General features: G+C 36.4%; 1 protein-coding gene across 4 annotated transcripts in view; it reads left to right on the top strand.

The window, feature by feature from the left end:
- Nucleotides 1-23,265, top strand: part of ptprea (protein tyrosine phosphatase receptor type Ea) — an 83,811-nt gene that overhangs the window by 53,423 nt on the left and 7,123 nt on the right. For 3 of the 4 annotated variants that reach the window (XM_027132773.2, XM_027132771.2, XM_027132774.2), the window contains 13 exons: nucleotides 1,405-1,479; nucleotides 3,897-3,993; nucleotides 4,570-4,643; nucleotides 9,229-9,365; nucleotides 10,604-10,694; nucleotides 12,138-12,214; nucleotides 12,336-12,372; nucleotides 13,068-13,165; nucleotides 13,955-14,074; nucleotides 16,006-16,169; nucleotides 18,566-18,701; nucleotides 19,833-19,982; nucleotides 20,155-20,248. In XM_027132773.2, the coding sequence (XP_026988574.1) occupies nucleotides 1,410-1,479; nucleotides 3,897-3,993; nucleotides 4,570-4,643; nucleotides 9,229-9,365; nucleotides 10,604-10,694; nucleotides 12,138-12,214; nucleotides 12,336-12,372; nucleotides 13,068-13,165; nucleotides 13,955-14,074; nucleotides 16,006-16,169; nucleotides 18,566-18,701; nucleotides 19,833-19,982; nucleotides 20,155-20,248 (1,345 nt within the window). In that variant the 5' untranslated portion in view covers nucleotides 1,405-1,409. Of the gene's footprint in view, nucleotides 1-1,404; nucleotides 1,480-3,896; nucleotides 3,994-4,254; nucleotides 4,417-4,569; nucleotides 4,644-9,228; nucleotides 9,366-10,603; nucleotides 10,695-12,137; nucleotides 12,215-12,335; nucleotides 12,373-13,067; nucleotides 13,166-13,954; nucleotides 14,075-16,005; nucleotides 16,170-18,565; nucleotides 18,702-19,832; nucleotides 19,983-20,154; nucleotides 20,249-23,265 lie in introns of those variants that run through there. The other variant, XM_027132775.2, reaches the window with a different exon arrangement.

Genomic DNA, 23,265 nt, shown 5'->3' on the forward strand with positions numbered 1-23,265 from the left:
GGGCTCCATGACAGCTACATAAGCCATTAATAACAACTGACACAACACTACAGAAACATCATATACACTCTGAAATATTAATATAATATAATATAATATAATATAATATAATATAATATAATATAATATAATATAATATAATATAATATAATATAACACTCCTTATGCCTTTAGAAATCTATGCTATTAAGACAGCACATGGCTGTTAGTATAAACCTTTATGAATGTATGTAGTGGTTTTCTGTCATTTGTCAAGAAGAAAGAACTCATGTAGTTTTCATGCCTCAGACCTCCTAAAAATATGCTGTATTGTAACTGTAGGCCTCAAGGTGTGAATGAGTGCTTGCATTTGGGTATGTATTGTGCCCTGTGATTCACTGACATCGCATCCAAGGGCCTTCAATTTCCTTTCCCTTTTCTGTTACCTGCCTACTGGAAGGCGGACGGATTAGACATACAACAGCAAAGGGAGTGAAAGACGGACAATAAGCAGCTTCGCTCCTCGTTTTAAATCAGACAGTACAACAACTCATGACCCAGACAGAAGCGCTGGCAGACAAGTTAGATCATCTGGAAATGTCACAGAAGTTATTAAGTCTGGTGCGGCACAGTACCAATGTGGTGGTTACACAATGGATAGACAAGCACATGTAAAATGCTCAGAGGTGTGTTTTTGATGCCCTCTGACAGATAAGTGTCTCATCCTCGGTGTAGACTTACCTTGTAACAGGCCCTGGATTCACTGTGACTCTTACAGTGAAACTATTACTTAAAAGCTTGAACAAACATGGCTTACCACACAATTCAATGCTAGCCAAAGCCACCAACAGAAAACAATTGATTATATTTACCAATTAGAATAATGAATTTCATATTGTTATGTTTTTCTATTTTTAATCCTTGCTTTGCACATGCAGCGTTTTCTAATGACAAGTTTTGTAAATGAATGACACGCTCGCCATCTAGTGGTGAGTTTACACTATTACACTCATCTGTCAGAGCTTATTATTATTTGTTCATTTTGTGCAAAACCTTTGCAATTTGGCTTTTTGAACTCTTTGTCTTAGTATGTTTATGCACGTGAGTATCCTGAGAATTAACTTATTTCTTTCTTTAGTTGACATTGATATAGTGTATTTTTTAACCTTTAATCTATCTATCTATCTATCTATCTATCTATCTATCTATCTATCTATCTATCTATCTATCTATCTATCTATCTATCTATCTATATATATATTCATTTTTTATAAAGTAATGCTGTTTCATTATCGTTTCATATGTGTTTAGCACCTTATCATAATGCTCTCTCTCTCTCTCTCTCTCTCTCTCTCTCTCTCTCTCTCTCTCTCTCTCTCTCTCTCTCTCTCTCTCTCTCTCTCTCTCTCTCTCTTTCTCCCCTAGCCATAATGGTCCCAGTTCTGCTTTTAGCAACAGAGTCAACCTCCATTTCAGTCACTACTACAAACACCACAGATGGTAAGTTAAAAAATGGGGAAAAAAGAGTAATGATGAACTTTTTTATCTTATGCTTCTATGCTTGTTTTTTAATGAAAGAACCACATCGACAGTCACAGTAGGTCAAATGTTTGTTTAAAGCAAAATGTATTTATTTATTTAATATTAATATATTATCTCTGTAGTATCATGTCTGGTGTCTTGGTTGAGACAGTTTTTTTATGGTTTGTCCTGCATAAATACGATTACATATTCAGGTCAACAAATACTTGAATTATTAAAAACAGCTTCTTCAAAAGACTTTTCTAAAATGTTTTTTGCACTGTTCTTACTCTGAATGGAAACACAGTGTCATAACCCAAAGAGCAAATAAAGTTTAGATTTGAATTTAATAATAAATAATAATAACAATGTACACTGTGAACTACACCAGGTTACATATGTAACCCAGTTTCCTGAGAAGGGAACGAGATGCTGCATCAGGGCTGATGCTATAGGAGCGCTTCTTTGAGGAAGCTCTGAGTGCACACAGACCAATTTAATTGGCTTGGGAAGGACACGTGAAGAAGTGATTACACGCCAGCAAGTCCATATATTGGCATCTATGTCACATTAATCAGTTTGTCTGAAGAAAGTGTGAGTGGACGCCTTCTCGGGGAAGTGGGTTACATACGTAACCTGGTGTAGTTCCCTTTCGAGGGAACTCGACACAATGCCAGGGCTGGACGCTATAGGATAGAGAGAGCACGAGCAGACTGGGAACAGATTTCAATAGCCCTGCAGGACCTTGGACCCTGGAGTGGGTTCCATGTCCAGGTTATAGAACGGGACAGGACAAACTCCACAGAGAACTCATCGCAGCACAAATATCTTCAAGAGGAACACCCCTGGCTAAGGCACTGGACGAGGCCATACCTGTCACTCCGTCACAGAAGAAGCCTTCCCATAGCCCTGAACTAAGTTAGAATGAGCTGTAACTATTGTTGAATTTTAACCAAGGTTAAGCATAAAGATTTACCCAGCTATTGTCTGTCAGATAGCGATTGCATGGAAATTTACATTTTATAAGAAGTGCTGTCTGAAAGCATTGCTATCACTAAAAAGATCTATGCTCTCACTGTGCTGGTCACTTGTTGGAAGTAGGCCAAAAGTTCACCAAATTCACCTTGTTTCACAAATAGCCTCAGTTGTTTAAGGTGTGCTTCTGAATGGCTGCTATGAAATGACACGTCTTTTGATACATCTGTACACTCCAACATAGATATTTCATATTCCTCAGATTTAAAGTAAACCTAAAAACCTAAAAAGCTATGAACATTTCTGGGTTGATCCCCATTAAGTCCCCATTATATCACACATTTTAAAATCACATAAACAATCTCATAACATGCTTTAACGACAAAAGTCCTGTGATTTTTCCGAGTATCATGATGCAGTACTTAAAGTACAAGTGTCACGAAGGCCCAAAGAACATTAGCATGGATAACCAAACAAGAGCAAAAATGACTGATAAAACATAAATGGCAAAATAAATAAATAAATAAATAAATAAATAATACAGAATGGGAAATGATGTGTTAAAAAAACTTTCATTTCATTCCATATTTAATTGTTGTAGATTAAATTTAACCCACAAATGCATATAAGCCTGAAATGTGAAGTACTTCCTTCTTGTGAAAAGCAAAAGAATCGTCATTATTTCCTTAATGTCTCTTTGCACACATCTGCAAGACAAACTGTGTTACCAGAATAGGTTACGTTTTAATGTTCCACTCCAAATAACGTGAGAGCTTGTAGTTTCCTACAGAAACTAGAAAATAAAATGTGGCCTTGATTATGCACCTGTAAGTAAATACGTGGTGATGTTATACGGTGTGTATTTGCATACTAAAACATGATCGGCTCGTACCCTTTTTAGACTACATAACACTTATTCAGTACTACCTCACATTGTTTAATGAGATTTTCAGCTCCTTATTTCCTTTGACATTTTACTAATTTATGGGATTTTATATGAACTAAATAAATACCTTAAAGACCTGCTGATTTGTATGTAAATAATGTACGTAACTGCCACTTCTGTCATGCTGTGACGTTAATCTAAGTGTCATCTTCACTTGATGCAGTCATGCTGAGTCTGCTGTGACTTAAAATATGTTATAATATCAGAGTGGTTGTTGATATCCAGACTGCTTTAAAATACTGTGTGCTGGATTTCATGTCACAACCTGCTGTTAGGTAAATGACTGGGATTTACAAGTGCCGTCAAAACAACACACATAGCAGTTTATTACATCAGGCATAATGAGTTTAGCTGGCATCTGAGTGCAGGATCAGCTCACCCAGAACCTCCATTCCAGCTTGTGCAGCTCAGTGGGGGCTCAGCTTCCTGTTCCTTTGTTTGCAATGCTTTTGACTGCCTCTCCTTCTTCCTTTAGACAGCGGAGGGCTCACCAGCCCTCATATCCTGCCCACACTGCTCGTACTCTCACTGCTAGTGCTCATCGTGACTCTGGTAGCCTGCTACTGCCTCAGGTAACACACACACACACACACACACACACACACACACACACACACACACACACACACACACACACACACACACACACACACACACACACACACACACACAAAGACACTTGTACAATCTCTCTCTCTCTCTCTCTCTCTCACTCACTCACTCACACACACACACACACACACACACACACACACACACACACACACACACACATACATACTGAATGTTACCTCATTTCCAGACACTCCACCCACTTCATGAAGGCAGGAACTGAAAGTAACTCAGGAACACATACACACACACACACACACACTCACATTCAGAGACAAAACTAAGGTTAGAGTTATATGTTATCTAGGCTGTAAACGTGTTGGCTTAGGTTTAAGTTGCAAAACCCAACCTCTGATGAGAAAAAACAGCCTTAATTTCAAATGGTAAGAAAAACAACAACTTTTTCTTTTCTTTTTTGAACAGTTTACATAGCATGTTTTGCCAGTTTACATGTCTTTATGTAATTACATGTATGAATCATATGACAGCTAACTTTTTCTATAGGCTTCTTCTTATTATTGTTTTTATATGCCCAGGTTCAGAAACCGCCAAAAAGCCGACATCACTGTAGTCGACAAGAAGATACCTAATGGCATTCTGGAAGAACAAGGTACTGTGAGCTGTCATTTAAACTTCTGGCTCAACCACACTCAGTTGAAAAGAGAAGAATTAGACTAGCATTTATCACATACACTTCTGTATTAAGTCTGTGGAAGAACGTTAAGTGACATGTGGTTTCAGAATAACTCACTGTTTATTTGCATTGAGACCGGATGTAAAGCGATGGTGTTCTCTTCAAACCGACGAACAAGAAGCTCTGACTAAGAATGAAATCAACAGTTCATTCAAATCCAGTCTTTTCTCTTGGGGCTTGTTAAATATTTCTGAGTCTTATTTGTTTAGGACAGTGAGGTAGTTTGCAGTAAAAGTATAATTAGACATGACATCAAATGCTGTAAGGAGTGAGTGTTTGATTACATGTGTTGGTTTTAATAAGTGGAGAACTGATTTAATAAGTGGAGATCTGAGAGATTTAAGATTTGAAGAAAATGAGAGAAGTGTTTATTGGTATCACTTAGTTTGTTATTTTTTTGCCTTTCCGATTAGATTTATTTTTATCTTCATTGATATTAGGTTGTTTTTGCAGCTAAGGTACTATGTCCTACCTGTCACATGGTTAGTATCTTTTCATAGGATGACGATCAATTTAACATTTCACTCCCTTCAGTCGTGTAGTTTCTTGACAGATTTCCATCCTTTAAAATCTGTTTATTCACTAGCTACCGTGAAATGAGCACATCTACGTACCAGAGGTGGGAGTAAGTCACACATGTGCAAGTCACAAGTAAGTCTCAAGTCATGAATGTCAAGTCAAAGTCAAGTCGAGTCTTTTGTTAATATTTGTCAAGCAAGTCTCAAGTCTCAAATTTGCGACTTAAGTCTGACCCGAGTCAAGTCGAGACCCCGTCTCTGAGTCATTTAACTCAAGTCCGAGTCAAGTCTCAAGTCATGAATGTAAAGTCAGTCAAGTCGAGTCTTTTTTTAATATTTGTCAAGCAAGTCTCAAGTCTCAAATTTGACTCGAGTCAAGTCATATGACTCGAGTCCCCCATCTCTTCTACCTACTCTTCAGAGAAATTGAGAAATTAAGAAATTATGAATACACAAATACATAGACTGGTGTTATATTGCCTATGTGGAAGTATTTACTGATTTAGTTTTCAATGTTACTTAAAGGGAATGTGGCTAAACAGCAGCATTGAAATTTGCAGTGAAACAATGATACCTGTTTATACACACAGGTATTTACCTTTCTGCTGCAACCAGAGATAAACAATATTGATATGGAAAGAATTGATATAGAGATATACACAACTTCACAGCTGGACAAGGCATGATGTTATATGCAACACTGCTATAATATAACATCATGACATGGTAGTGTGTGTTGTAGTGTTTTGGCTGGACTGTATCAGGTGTTACTGCTCGACTGAGAACCAATCCACTACCCACAAATACACAAGCATGTCAGTGCTGTGGTGAAAAAGTGACACTGATGGATGGTAGAGATACTGTATGAGCATAGTGCAGATGGAAAAAATCAATACTATTAATAATTAATAACGTGAGAAGCAGGTTACATTAACTATAATGTTCCATCACTTTGCTAATAAAGCTAGCATAAAATCTACTGAACTAGCAAGTTCTACTGCTTCCCACCTATGATGTCATGTATTTTGTAATTCACAGTAAATTTATATTGACCTCTTAAAATTTCCGAAGCACTGACCTGATTAGACCTTTAACAGGAGTGACTACTTGGTTTTTGAAACGGAAAATTATGTGTAACTTGTTTAGATTCTAGTTCTTTGTAGAACTATGACGACAAGGATGTTTTGTCGAAAATGATTGGCTAAGATTAGTTAAGAAATACTTAGGCTATATTGTGAATAACAACGCTACAGTTCCTAGCAACACTTTTAGAGGCGTTTGTAATATCTCAAAAGAGTACTTGAGATCATTTTGGAATGATTATCAAATGTATTCATTAAAAATATCATTCAGAATTTTTTCATGTCTGTAATTTTCCCAAGCTGATCTACTGAATTTGCATGAATAAACATTTCCAAGGACACAAGAATTTGCTGTCGGCAGTTTTGCTATGATCTTAAGTGATTTTTACATTTTCAAAACACCCAAGTTGCTGGATTTTGCTGGATATCTGCTCGATTCTGATGCTTTGAGACATTTGTATATTCTTCAGAAAAGATATCATTTGTATCCTGTAGATTTTTCTTGTAGATGCTATTTGATCTGGGTTGTATTTGGTACGAATTTCTCATTTTATTTAATTTATCATTGTGCATCGTTTCAATCGTTTTGTCTTGAATCCTGAACTAGGAATAGTTAAAGAACACTTGATGGAAGCTATGACTAATTCCCGTCATGTCGAGCAGGTCGTTAACACACAGCTCTAAGTCTGTGCCTATTATCCGTGTTAACAGTTGTGCCGTGTCACCGTGTTTAGTACTTACACTATATCTTCGTAAACACTTTGTATAATAAGTAGCATTTAACTTAACATCAAATTAAAACAATTACAGCTATGCTATATGGTATTGGTCTTATCCAAGTGTGTAATGCTAACCTTGTTCATGATTAAGGAATGAAGTATTTTATTTAAATGACCCATTTCATTGAGTATGACAAATGAATTCCCTTAAGCCCATGTGCAAGTACTAACCGCATGACTCGCAGTTCTCATGACTCTCGTTCATTCATGATTTCTACTTTCATGATTCGGTAGTTTGAGTTTAAATTCAATCTCTCCAAATAATAAAGGAAATCTTTACAAACAATGCAAATCGCTGTCCTCACACCAACGTTTTTGTTCCTTCTGCTGTATAATACATGGTTACATGGTTATCTACTCAGCACAACAAGTGTAAAAACAATAAACGTGTTAAAACTAAGTGAAGCACAGGCTACAGATTTCCTCAGTGTATGAAACCAGCAATAAAGGGTAATGAGTATTATATATTTGTAACGTAAACAATATTTGTAATTCTTCTGGAAGTCCAATTGCATTAAATCAGTCACTCAAATCAGAGATCCTAGAAAAAAGATATAAAGATAAAAAAAAATTCTTGAGAAAAAAAAAGTTTATTTAAGGTTTTATTGGATAATAAAGGAAATGCTCTGTTGTAGATTTCAACCTTTAGAATAAACAGAACCTCTGGATTTACATAAAACCTTTAAGGGTTCCTTCAGCGGTACAACCAAAGGATCAAAAGTGACAAAAAATTGCCATTCTCACTTTCACTTCATCCTTTTATTTCACTGATTTTTGGCTCTTTCACCTCACACAGGTTTCTGTCGTACTCTTGTGTTGTGCTCTCTATCTTAACAAGTGTTTAACAAATAATGGGTGTTATGCAGTTATGCCGTGTTTTATGGCTCAAGAATTTCTAAGAATTCCTGCAGGTTCACTTTAATTAAAATGACTTTAGTGCATCCCTGAGTGTAAATAAATTTTAGAGGTTTTTAATTTCAACTCAATTTGCTCTTTGTATTTAGAGTCATGTTGATCTTATTGTTTGTAAATCCTAGTCTGCGATGGTGTGAAAATAAAGTTATATATCAGTTTGATGGACTAGTATAGAATAGTAACCATGAATGGAATATGTTGACAACATGAACAATAATGAAACGAATAAATAAAATAAATGATGATGAATGCTGAATTCATTTTACATCATTTTTTAAATGAAATGTAAGTAGTCTACATAAAATGCTGTGACGTGCCATTTAAGGTATTAAACGATATGATGTTTTATATCGGGGACACAGTGGCTTAGTGGTTAGCACGTTCGCCTCACACCTCCAGGGTTGGGGGTTTGATTCCTGCCTCCGCCTTGTGTGTGTGGAGTTTGCATGTTCTCCCCGTGCCTCGGGGGTTTCCTCCGGGTACTCCGGTTTCCTCCCCCGGTCCAAAGACATGCATGGTAGGTTGATTGGCATCTCTGGAAAATTGTCCGTAGTGTGTGAGTGAATGAGAGTGTGTGTGTGTGCCCTGCGATGGGTTGGCACTCCGCCCATGGTGTATCCTGCTCTTGATGCCCAAAGACGGCTGAGATAGGCACAGGCTCCCCGTGACCCGAGAATACTTCGGATAAGCGGTAGAAAATTAATGAATGATTGAATGAATGTATGTTTTATATCATGAGAAGTGGTAGCACATGCACCACTCCTGGGCCCCTGAGAAATGAGATATTTTGGTGTCTGCCAAATGTTGTAAATGTAAATGATATACTCAGGGCCAAGTGGTGCAGTGGTTAGTGTTGGATTGTGCTGGATTTGATCTTGAGCTCAGACTGTGTGGAGATTTCCATGTTCCCCTTGCCCATGTGGGTTTCCTTCAAGTTCACCAGGTGTGTGTGAGAGAAATCCTGTGATTGTCTGATATCTCATCTAGTGTTTTCCTCTCTATCACATCTTGTCAGGGTTCAAGTATATTCCGAGCCTATCACAGAATGCACCTGTGGTAGGCTCAGAATCTACTTGAACCCTGACTAGATGTTCTGAACCCTTACTGAAGAAGAATGAATAAACAAATTATGAATAAGAAGATGATTCTGTGACCGACTTTTTTTTAACTCCTGGACTTATCATTTTTTCTCTATATTTTGTTACAGAGGCACAGACGGTGGTTCTGTTGCAAAGATCGCCTTCCACAACGAAAACCTATTTCCCCATTCCCGTAGGAAACTTGGAGGATGAGTACCGCATCCGATCGGCTGATGATGGGAAACTCTTGCGTGAAGAATACAACGTGAGTTCTTTGTTTCTTTTCTGCTGATTACAGAACATCATGAAGTCTAAATAAAACATTAGGAGAGCCTCAAAGTGGGTTTTTACATTTGATTTCTTTCCTCTTCAGCAACTTTATTTGGTAGCAACAAAGTCAATAGAAATGCTAATGCTGTTTGCAGAGTAGTAGAGAATTAATTAGTAACCAGAAAGACTTTGTATTATGAAAATTGTCACCTGATTATAAATGCATCTTGACACATCCAGTACAACCAACACATTCAGTAGAAATTTAGAAACATTTGTTTCCCACCATGTTTAAATGCAATTTTGAAGGATGGGAATCATTTGACATTGGTTCACTCAATGGTGATTCATTGAAGAATTACCCAGTTTGCAATTTAAGGCAGATGATTCAAGAGTCATTCTATGGTCATCTAAATTGAATCATTGGCTGGTGATTCAGCCACCGCATACTTTATAAAATGAATACCAAGTCTCATGGAAAGGATGTTTATGTCCTGCAGTCTAAATGGATACTTAAGCTGTCTGCACCAAACAGGAAGTAGCTGAACATGCTACACAAAGTGCATGTAGAATACCCCTCAAGAATAAGTTAGTGAACTAAATACACATGACACAATAAGTCGGAACAAATACTCTTAGTTGTTCTAACAAAAATATACAGTATTCTGTTATATATGCTTTGATTGACACTGCTAATGATCATTCTAAACAACTAAAAGACAAACATATCCCCAAATGTATAGAGACATGCTTAAAAAACAAAAAAAAACAAATCTGTGTTTTGTAATGTCCATCTCCAGATTTGAATCCTATCCGCAACTTGTAGTGTGAATTGAAGAAAAATGCCACTTGCACAAACTCAAGAAGCTAAATTAGATTCAATATTCTGCATGCTGGACTGCACTGTGATCACTTGACCTTGCTAGATATTACGCAAAAAGACTCAGTAGCTGTTATTTCCACCAGAGGCGGCATATTAGTTGCAAGGATGCTGTTCGTTTTAAAACCAGTGTTGCAGGACGTTTTGTGTTTTGTGAGAAAAATAAAAATCCATACAAGTATCTAATTCTTCTGTATTTGCAGATAAAAAAAAGTACAGTGTATTAATGCTTGAATATTTTAGGCAAGTGCCAAACATTTTGGCCACTGTAGCATTCACATTTATAAAAAGTTGAGTTAGAAAACAGATCATCTTGAGCATTTGCACTTTGTGTTTATTCTGTGCCGTTGTAGTCGTTACCAGGCGGAAACCCACAAGGCACATATGAAGAGGCAAACAAAGATGATAACAAAGAGAAGAACAGATATCCCAATATTCTTCCTTGTAAGTGTGTTCTTATGATCTAGATCGCTCTCTAGATCTATCAGGAGAGATAGAGAGCGAAAAAAAAAAAAAAAAAAAACGAAGAGAGAGAGAGAGAGAGAGAGAGAGAGGGAGGAAAAAAAAGAAAAAAAAAAAAGAAAGAAGAAAGAAGAAGAGAGAAGAGAAGAGAGAGAGAGAGAGAGAGAGAGAGAGAGAAGAAGAAAAAAAACCCCCCCCTATCTTCCTCTCCCTTCCTCTCTTTCTCCCTCTCTCTCTCTCCCTCCCTCTCTCTCTCTCTCTCTCTCTCTCTCTCTCTCTCTCTCTCCCTCTTACTCTTTCTTTTCAGATAGTCAGCTACTGTGCACTCAGTTCACAGTTTAACACAGAGCCTACGTTGTTTGTGGTTTTCTGTACATTTCCTGTATCTGTGAACACGTGTCAGTCATAGTGAACACGTTCTTTTACTTCTCTTTTTCTTTTGTGTTTCACTTACTCGTCTTAACACTTATGTTTTACATGAATTAACATATGCACAGCAGGAGTTTTGAGTAATATCTCGCACAGTTAAGTACTAATCCTATTTCATAACCTTGCGAATAATTCATTTTCAAAAGGTCATTTGAATATAAGACGTATCAATCACATGTTTGATGTGTGAAAGTTGCATATAAGCAAGAAATATTCAGAGCTTCACACCTTCACTTTAAGAACATTTACATTTACAGCATTTTGCCGACTTACATTTAATCCCATTTAATCAGTGGTTCAAAAACTCAACCACTAAGCTACCACAACCTCTATAAGTGCTGCTATTTATAATATTATATTATGTTATATATCTCTATATATTGACTCATAAAAATGTTATCTACTTCTGAAATCCAATTGCTTTAATACCATTAAACTCTGGGTAATATCTACACCGAGGGTGCTTTAGCCATGGAAGCACTTTTGCCTATACGCAACACACTCTTGTCACTTTCACTTTAAGAGCTGTTTTTGACATGTCAGAAACCACACAAATAAATCGAACATAAATACAAATCCCCAAGTGATGCATCGCAGTTTTCGTGCTACTAAAACTAGCGTGTATGAGCCCCTCGCTTAGTTAGCACCATTAGCTAACAGTAGCAAGAGTGAAATACTAAAGAAGTAAACTTTGTATAATTGTAGAAATTGTATAAATATGATGTTTGACTGAAATATTGCTTTAAGAGCACAAACGGTTCCCTGCAGTACAGAGTGTTTGGCTGAAAACACCAGATAATAAGCAGTTTCTCACTTTCATCATTTGCAGTATTTAGCGTTTGTGCTCCTAACCATTAACAAATTAATGTTTTATTTCAGACATGTTCAAAGGTGTAAAGAGTCACTCGCTAATTTTTCATGGATGCAACAACAACAAAAAAAAATGCATACCCTGGTACAACTAAACACTAAATGCTCACTGTTTTTGCTAATCAGATGATCATTCCAGAATAGTGCTGACACAGATAGACAGCATTCCACACTCGGATTATATAAACGCTTCATATATAGATGTAAGTATTCTGTTTATCATTGCATTAAAATAAATAAATAAATAAATAATAAAAAACAATAAAAAAAATTTTCACAATATTTTCACACTTTTTGTGAATAAAGTCTGCTTTTGTTACTCAGGGCTACAAAGATAAAAACAAATTCATCGCAGCACAAGGTAAGCATGTTGTGGAATGAATAAAATGTAACAGAGCATGATGTTATTAGAAAATATTCATGAATGTCTAGCCTAACGTGAAACACAGTTACTGTTACCATCATGTGATGTACCGCATATCATCATCATTTAATGCCGTGGAACATTTATGAAACACGTTATCTCCTGTTTCACTTATAACAATCTATACAGAGTTGTTCCTTCACTAGGTTCTTGTTTTATATTTCTTTTTAAGTAAATATGAAATGAAAAATACAGTTTCTGAGGTTACTGAGAAAGGTGCGACTGACTGAGTGTCAAAAATCTTAACACTCAAAGCTTTACCTCTGACTGCTCCTGTTTCCTGTATAATTGTTATAAATAGACGTCTTCATACCAGAAAAACAAAGTTATTACACATTAAATGCTAGCATGCCAGCTCTATGTTAATATATAGAGAGAACTACCATCAGAGCTGCTGTAGTAGAAATGTAATCGACACCTTCTCTTGATATTACTATTGTATAATGGAAGTTAATCACCAGGCCTCATCTCTGAGATCTGCTCTGTTTACCAGGTTTGAATTTTTTCACAGATGAGATTTAGTTACAAGATAATGAATTAGTTTGGTGTGTGTGTGTGTGTGTGTGTGTGTGTGTGTGTGTGTGTGTGTGTGTGTGTGTGTGTGTGTGTGTGTGTGTGTGTGCGTGTGTCAGGACCAAAACATGAAACAGTTGCTGATTTCTGGAGAATGATATGGGAGCAGAAAACATCTACAATTGTCATGCTGACCAACTTGAAAGAGAGAAAAGAAGTAAGCCATCTCATACACAAGTACAGGTCTTTACACGTCTGGATGCCAACTGCATGACACAAAACAGAATTTCATTTTAACATTCAGAGAAAAACTGAATTTTGGAAAGGTTTAGACACTTTAGGTTTATTAGGTTTATATTTATTATTACAGTTTGCCTATGATGTGCATTATATACAGGCATGCTGTCTGTAAAAAAGAAATAATAAAATTAAATAAATAAATTGAGGAAATTTAATCTTCTCAAACAGTAAGAAGAACTGCAATTTCAATTGATTATTTTTTGAAAGCCTTTACAGATTTTTTTTTATACATACCAGGGTATGTCTTACTTTCAGACTAACATACAATTCACTTGTAACCTCTCTCTCTCTCTCTCTCTCTCTCTCTCTCTCTCTCTCTCTCTCTCTCTCTCTCTCTCTCTCTCTCTGTACCCTTGCTGCAGATCCCACAAATCAATAAAGCACAAATGAATAAGCGGGTTAAATCAGCTTTGGTCTGGGTGCTGAATCGATAATTAAATAAAAGCTAATAAAATCCTCTCATAATTATTCAGCCGAGTGTCGTTATAGGTGTATTATCCATCAAGCTCAGGCTGGCTGATTCTCACTGACAGGCAGCAGTGATTAAGTTTGTCCAATAACACTAATGCTCAGAAGTCACCTTATAAGCCCTGCCTTTCTTGTGTCTGTTTATGAAACAACATTGATGATTAAGATATCTGCAGATTTGTATACAATTTTGTTTCACCTTTGAGTACAAATTTGTTCAATTTGCTCTTCAATCTAGGACAAGTGTTATCAATATTGGCCTGACAAGGGGTGCTGGACTTATGGGAACATGCGTGTCGCTGTGGAGGACATCACCGTGCTGGTTGACTACACGATACGCAAATTCTGTGTGCAATATGTGAGTCCCAAGTGTTTGACATCAAAAACAACAACACGTCATTGAAAAATTTTAAATATTGGAAAAAACTTTCAATAAGTGCAAGTTTAACATAATGTAGCTCATCTTTATATTCTTTCATGTTATATTATTTTATTTTACAGAAAGTATTTTTTAATCTTTAAGCGGAAATTTGCAAAATCAAATTTCTTTAAAAAAGTCTTCAATAGCCGCAACATACAGTATGGGCAACAGTGACGACTATGGCTTAACATAAGAGCAGCAAAAGTATACTGTATATGTAGCTAGACACATAGAACCAACACATTCAGGAGAAATTTAGAAACACAAATTTTGTGTGTCAACAAGAGTATTGAGGAACAAAAATTGTAAGTAAGATAGGCTGAACTGTAAAAGAAAAATAAGATATAGGAAAAATGATGGACTGGAAAAAGTTAGTCAAGTCAAGTCAAGCTTTTATTGGCATTTCAACCATATAACTGTACTGGCGTATTAGTTCCTCAGGCTCTCTTGGTTGCTTAATTCCACTCATCTACAAACTGTTAGAAAGAACATTATTTACAATGACATTATTTACTGTCCTGTGTCACACAAATGAGGATGGGTTCCCTTTTGAGTCTGGTTCCTCTTAAGGTTTCTGTCTCATATCATCTCAGGGAGTTTTTCCTTGCTTCCATAAATGAAACAATGAAACATTAGAAAAACTTGTGATAGATATACAGTGACTTAATTTTATACTTGGAAAAACAAAAAAAGTATTCTGTTTCTATACTTACGTAAAGCTGCTTTGAGACAATGTGAATTGTTAAAAGTGCTAGACAAATAATCGAATTGAATTGAATATAGCTGACGCAGTACATAATGAAATGAAACAGAGTTTCTCCACGACTACATGGCTAAAAAAAATATTATAAAGTATATTGTGCGTAAATAGAGAATTGTACACAAAGAGAGTTCTGGCAAACATGTATACACATACTTGTGTAATAACAGCAGGTATTAAAATGTGGTGTTCAAAACAGAAATGAAGTGAAATCATATTCCCATAACAGCACATCCACAAAGTGTTTTATTTCTTTGATACCAATTAGTGTGTCAAAACTTATTACAGGATGATGTACGTCATTTATTCAATTTTATTCAATTACTATTAACGAAGGGTGATAGGGCTTTTTCTAAAACCCCCCCCCACACACTTTTAAAATTTTAATTGGATTTTTGTCTATATTTTATTGTTTTATTGTATCATCTGTTTTGTTTATTTTATGTTTATCTTTGACTTTGTTCGGCACTTTGGTCAGCTCTGCTGTGATAACTGTGCTATATAAATAAACTTTACTTACTTACTGTACTTACTTATCCATTTATAGTATACTTTTAATGCTGCAGAACGTCTGTAAATTAAGACAATTCCACTTAACCCTGACTAGAGTTACAAAAAACACACAAAATACCACAGCTTATCATGTAGCTGAGAAATCATACGGCACAAAGCCGTCTGTGCCTCAGCTTTGGCCGTCAGAAAACGTTAGTACAGCTTTACCTGACACTAGACTCATTCTAAACATGTTTCAAAAATATTTTAAAGGTTAAAGCCTCACAACACTACTGTCAAAGCTGCTATTATAAAAAGTTAATCAAAGCTTTTTGACCAGTGAGGTTTGAGAATTCATCAACGCAGATTGTAATTCTGTGAACCGTGCTCGGGGCTTTCTCCTGATAGTTGTTATATTATAAAACATGACAAATTACATGAGGATTTTAATCTAATTAGAAGGGAAAGGAATAGAAGGTCACACTGAGTTCTTAAGAGATAACTGCATGTCATTCTGCTAGTTTATAAGAATTAATTATTGTAGGCTTAATTAAATAAAAAAATCTCTTTCTCTCTCGCTCTCTCACACTCTCTCTCTCACTCTCTCTCTCCTCAGCAAGCTAGTGATGGCTCTAAAACCCCTCGTCTGGTCACACAGCTGCACTTCACCAGCTGGCCAGACTTTGGCGTGCCCTTCTCGCCCATTGGCATGCTCAAGTTCCTCAAGAAAGTCAAGCAGGTGAACCCATCATATGCAGGTCCCATCGTGGTGCACTGCAGGTACGCAACCTAACACGAACAACACATAGAGACAGAACCCTGCAACTTAACATGTGCCCTTCTGTGCAGGTTTAATCCCAGTTGTAATTCACGCAGCGGGGTTGAAAAAATCATTCTAATAGCTAAAGTATCTCAAAGTAGCAATAAATGTGAAAAAATGAGCAGCGAATCTCAACACAGAGACTATTAAAAGCAAACCACCAAACTTCCATCTTTTATTCTCTGTGCTTTTTATATATTGAAGTAGAAAAATAAATCACATGTCTTTATGCTTCTGGTGTGTAAAGAAAAAGGAAAAAAAAAAGTTCAACAATACTCAGTTTTTATACTTAATCAGTATAATTGATAATATTACTGTTTTCTTAATATATTACATTTATTTATTTATTTATTTATTTATTTATTTATTTTTATATTAGTATTTACTTTTTATTATTATTATTATTATTTGATCATATTTTAATATTAGATCATGCTTAAATCTCAATCTGAAAATAAAATATTTTTCATGCTTGCTATATAATACAGTATGTATTTTGATCTAGGACAGTGTTTAATTCTATGACACCACGATGTAATATTTAGTTTATCTTAGAGCATATTACTTTACAATGACTACAGTAAAGCTAATTGGAAGAATATTAAGATAGATGAAGATAGGGTTATGGTTAGGTATTACAGAAATACATAGATTATTATTATTATTATTATTATTATTATTATTATTATTATTATTATTTCCACTGATTTATTTTTATTTTTATAAACATTGCTCAAACAGCCTTATTAACACTCACTATGAAAGTAGACAGTTGATCTTATACGCTTGGAAAAAGGCCAGTTTTTGCATAACCATTATTCCGAAGACCTTGTGGACCCCCGGTGTCATTTGGAAGGTACCTGTCATGCATGTATAATTTATTTTAGCAGACAATGATGCATTATTCAAAACGATTACCATATAATTTAAATTAGGCGAACTCGGGGCTATTCACAGTGTTGTGTAAAAAAACTCGGAAATATGTAGGTCAGAGATGGAGAGTTTGATCAAGCGGCCTCTGATCTAGTTTTGTGTCATGTTCCTGTGTCGCAGGAGTGTATATGACCTTACTCTGACACTATGATCTTTACAGTGTTCTACACAGACAGACCATAGTCCCACACTCTCTCTCTCACACACACACACACACACACACACACACACACACACACACACACACACACACACACACACACACACACATGCGTGTATTAAGCTGGCAATTAGCAACATTCAACCATTTACTAGATTTCATTTGTTTACTAGAGGCTGACGTCCAAGTTTCCTCTTGATGGTAGCATGCTAATGATGGTTTAAATATGTTTTAGTTTGTGTAAAGGATTTATAGTTTTTTTATTATGCTGATGATACATTCTCTGGGCTGGTTTTAGAAAAAGGAAAGAAAACAAACTTTCCTCAAACAGGAACTGCACTAAACTTTTCTTACACTAAATCTTACTTTTACTGGAATCAACTGTTATGAGAAACATGTTGAGATATATCATTGCTTAACTAACCTGATTTTCAGGAAGTTGCATTATATCTCATTATATTTATACAACAGACAGTACAATGCCCTGGATTCCCTTATATGCAATTAGTTCATTTTTCACTGTTGAAAACAATTCACTGTTATATGTTTGTCTTTATTTACGAATAAAATACACATCAACTCTATAGGAATAAAACAACTACAACAACATCAATAATAAATACTGTTTGTTAATAAATGTCCGACCTTGGGATTATATCTGAAAACCATTTCGAAGATCACAAAAAGTAAAATAAAAATCGAATCCGTCGGTTACAATGATTATAAAAAATTGTTGTCTGTGAATCTACTCAGTTCTTGCAACATATGTAAAGGTTAAAAAGTGTATAAAGTCATTTTGTTGTTTAGCTGGGGCGAATTAGCACAAATAAGAATAGTCTATAATCTTAAACAAGAACACATGCATTCAAAAGATAGAAGCACAACTGGAAACTAAAAAGAAAGAACAAGAGAAACTAATGCACAGACATTCACATTAACAATGACCTAGAATTCCCTGTGAGATGTGGAACATGGTTTCTAAAGGCAACTTTATCAAGGGAAGGATAAAGTCAGAACAGGTACACACATTAGGTAACAAACCAACTACAGGACAGGCGTGGAGGCGGGGCACAAGGAATCAACTCAAAAGAAAATACATGAGCAGCACAGACAGTGAGCTGATTGGGGAATTCACAACAGGCCTGCAGTAGGAGGAAGTGTGATTTTGTGTATCTTTGTATAAAGCCTCATGTACAATAGTTCTCGTGTATTCATATGTGTGTGTGTGTGTGTGTGTGTGTGTGTGTGTGTGTTTTCTGTCAGCGCTGGGGTTGGAAGGACAGGTACCTTCATCGTAATCGACGCAATGATTGACATGATGTATGAGGAACAAAAGACTGATGTATTTGGATTTGTGTCCAGAATCAGAAACCAGCGATCACAACTTGTACAGACAGACGTGAGTGTGCCATCTTTTAGCTGTGTTCTCTCCTTACATTACTGTATGAAATAGCCTGCTATATACACGATAATATTAATAGTACGTTAAACACAAACATTACATAAAAAAATAGGTATTAATTTCAGCCTCAGAGTCTCCGCTTGCCCGTACTGCACGCTTTGCTGCTCGTGACTACCAGAATGTTGCCAATAATGAGATCATTGTTTATTCACACCTCTGCATGTACACACTTCGTATGGAGAGCTCTTGGTCAAGCAGACTGAAAAAACTCCCAGACTTTTTTTAAATATTTAGAAAAGTATTTAGATGGAAATCAAAGCCATAAGTTTGGATTAACTGTGTGGAACACAAACTATTCAAATTGAATAAATTTACAACATTATAAATTATAACTATGGTCCATTTTAGTCAAAGTTATTAATACAAGGATGAAAAAAATTCTTAAGAAAAAAGCATTTTGAGAACAATGGCACACATTAGATATAAAAAGATTATTCATTCATTTTCTACCGCTTTATCCGAACTATTCTCGGGTCACGGGGAGCCTGTGCCTATCTCAGACGTCATTGGGCATCAAGGCAGGGCACACCGTGGACGGAGTGCCAACCCATCGCAGTGCACACACACTCTCATTCACTCATGCAATCACACACTACAGACAATTTTCCAGAGATGCCAATCAACCTACCATGCATGTCTTTGGACCGGGGAGCAAATCGGAGTACCCCGGGGAAACCCCCAAGGCACGGGGAGAACATACAAACTCCAGACACACAAGGCGGAGGAGGGAATTGAACCCCCTAACCCTGGAGGTGTGAGGCAAACGTGCTAACCACTAAGCCACCGTGCCCCCCATAAAAACATTAATGAAATTAATAATAATAATACTAAGGTTTATTTATATAGCACACTTAAAATGCAGCTCAAGGTGCTTTATGCTTAATTGTGTAAAGACAAAATGTTTCATAAAATGTTTATATATTATATATAAAATGTTCATTTGCTATAGAAAAATACTAAAGATAGGGTTTTGGAAAATACCCAGTGGTTATTCTATTTATGCATGCATGCATCTCAAAGGGATTTTCCCCTCTCAGTTCCTCAAACATGTGGTGTGTGTATGTGTAGATGCAGTACTCGTTCATCTACCAGGCCCTGCTGGAGTACTTCCTGTACGGGGACACTGAGTTGGATGTGTCCTCTTTAGAGGGACATCTGCACAAACTGCACAACACCAGTGCACCAAACGACCGTCTGGGGCTCGAGGAAGAGTTTAAGGTGAGCACAATGCCTCTGTGGTTGGAGAGGAACTGAAACCATCAGCTGAAACAAGGTGACACAATGAATCACATTTACAAACGTGGCTTAGAAATTAATCCCTCAAAGCATTTTGTAAAGTGTACATATTTGTCAGCTTCACCTATGAATGCTTCACTTCTCCTGTTTGCAGAAGCTGACCAACATGCGGATTATGAAGGAAAACATGAGAACGGGAAACCTACCAGCAAATATGAAGAAGAACCGAGTGCTCCAGATTATTCCATGTAAGGCCTGTAAAGGGGTTTTGACAGGTTTGAAAAGCCTTGCAATGTGTGCAAATTATCTGGAGTATGTCGATATTCTGTAGTCAAAGCAACAAGATACTAAGAGGTAAATGGGAAATGATAAGATGTGAAAATGCAACCTGATGTGGACGTATAAAAGTGTAACAGACTTAGTACCATTGATACCACCAATCTAAATAAACTTTATTTATTTATTTATTTATTTATTTATTTATTTATTTATTATTAAATATACACATAAAACAAACAGAGAAAAATTAGTGCTAGTATTTCAGGAAGATGTAGGTCTTCACCTGTTGTTTGAAGATAGACAGTGACTCAGTTGTTCGGACCTCTTGGGAAACCTTGGTGCCAGAACAAAAAAAGAGTCTTGCTCTATACCTACCTCTTACCCTGAGAGATGGTGGGACCAGTCGAGCAGTGTTACATGAAGATTGTATCAGTTTAAATAAACAGTGAGGAGAGCATTTTCAGTACATAACCGAAATCCTCTGAGTTTTTTTTTTACTTTTTTCCCAGTTTTTAATAAAAAAAATATTTTCTACACTTTTTGTGCAGTTGTAAAATATACATACTGTGCTCTCCAGAATAATTGCTAGCCTTCATCAAAATGATTGTTTACAAATAAACATTATACTGAATAATTCATAATTAATGTTTTATAAGTGATGAAGTAATTTCTAATTTTCTGATTAACTAATTTAAACCAATTTTCCCCTCACACAAAAGTGGAACTTTATCTTTTTTTATCTAACTGTAATAATACGAAAAACTATGCTCTGTTTCTCTGAGGTATGAATATGAGATTGTATTCATATTTGCTCAGAAAAAAGTCAGAAAACTTATTTTAAGTCTTTTTTTTCCCTCAGATCAAAGTATGGCACATTTGCACTCTACATATCATATACATATCACCATACACTTCTTTCCAACCACAATCTGCTATAAAAAAATATTCTTGTTTGTACTTACAAACTGAAAATGGCACAAACCATGGCACAAACTCTGCATTACTACCTCACGCTTGCTGCTATAAAAGAGCATAATGTGTCATCGTGTTTAGAGGGAACTGAATCTGAAATCACACTTCCTTTCCTCACCCAATAAAGTCCTTCCTGCCACACTAATGTTCACCAGCAGTAAGAATCTCATGCTAAGTCAAATTTAAAAGGCTGTCACAGGGCTCTCAAGTTTTGAAGACAGGAAAGAGTGACATCTCTTGAGAGAGAGAGAGAGAGAGAGAGAGAGAGAGAGAGAGAGAGAGAGAGAGAGATTATGACTGGTGTTGTTTATTGTAAGTGTTTGTTGCCTTTTTGGACTCCTTTATCATTTGTAATGTTGCTCCTATTTAAAACAGTTCGGCTCAATCCCAGCCATTTTTAGGGTCATGATTGAGGACAATGTCCCGTCCAGAGACAAGCTGTTTCGTGTTGAGGTTTTGTTCAAACCGACCATCGAAAATACCCTCTGGGCATCAGCATTAGTATGTGGACGCACTAAAACCCAGTGAACCGGGGCCCCCTAGCACCATCTCAGGGCCCCCAGTTTGAGAACCACTGGCCTAGACTACTTGTTCTGAGCAGGTCATGTCAATGAACAGGCTGTAAAACTGTTGGCTAAGTTACAGACACTCATGAAAAACTGATGCTGATTATCTGGGAAAATTTCTCTAACAGCAATCAAAATGTCATTGTTTGTGTCAAACAAGTTGTGTTTGTTGTAACATTAAAACAGGAGGTTTTCTCTGTGGGTGAATGAGGATCATGCTGAACAATTCCAGGATTTGCTTTTTTTTTTTCATTGGTTTTTGCGTTAAATCTTACCCAGAAACAACAGTGCTATTTTCTGATCGGCTAATGATTTTGATTGGCTGATAAGAGTCAGGCTTGACTAAGAACTCCAGGGGAGATGTGCTTGATTCCTGCCCGGTTCCATAGAAATAACGGTGCAGACAGATACATTTTGGGTGCTGCGGCATATTAAATATATGATAAATATTACGTTTTTCTGCATGAGACCCAAATGAGTGACTGTCACGCTCAATGTGTGACACTTGAGAGCCCTGATGTCAAAAGACACAGTCTACTATTAATCAAGGCACAATCATGTGTATCATATGTAGCAATGCTTTTCTAGTTACAGTATTAGCAACACCAGGGCTCTCAAGTTTTGAAGACAGGCAGGCGTGACATCTCAAGCCCAGCCATTTTTAGGGTCATGATTGAGGACAACGTCCTGTCCAGAGACAAGCTGTTTCGTGTTGAGGTTTTGCACAAACAGACCATCGAAAATACCCTCATTAATGAATGTTGTTGTTTTTTTTCATTGGTTGTTGCGTTATATCTTATCCATATACAATACTGCTATTTTCTGATTGGCTATTGTGTAGCCTCTTTTTTGATTGGCTGATACGTGTCAGGCTTGACTAAGAACTCCAGGGGAGATGCACTTGATTCCTGCCCGGTTCCAGAGAGACAGCGGTGCAGACAGATACATTTTGGGCGCTGCGGCATATTGAATATATATTGAATATTTAGTCAAAATGTTTTTCGCGTGAGAAATACAACGTGTGGCGGGAGAGCGTAACAAAAGACCGAAATGCGTGACTGTCACTCTTAATGGATGACACTTGACAGCCCTTAGCAACACTGTTCCTGTTGAAGTTATTTGCAACACTTTCTGTTCTGTTTATTAGCAACACTCTTCTAGTTATTAGCAACACTGTTCAAGTCAAGTCAAGACACTTTTATTGTCACCACCATGCGCCTTAGTGAGTGAAATTCTTGGGAGCGTGCTCCAGAAATTGCAGAACAATTTACATACATGTGAAGTTAAGAAAGTACATAGAAAGTATAAACATAGATATTATATAAATGTAATATGTTAAGGTGCAACAGATTATACAGATGCAGAAATCCAGTGGTAACTAGATAGATTATTATCACAGATTATTATTAGCAACACTCTTCTAGTTATTAGCAACACTTTTCTAGTTA

This window comes from Tachysurus fulvidraco, chromosome 8 (genome assembly GCF_022655615.1).
Source record: "Tachysurus fulvidraco isolate hzauxx_2018 chromosome 8, HZAU_PFXX_2.0, whole genome shotgun sequence".
NCBI lineage: Eukaryota > Metazoa > Chordata > Actinopteri > Siluriformes > Bagridae > Tachysurus > Tachysurus fulvidraco.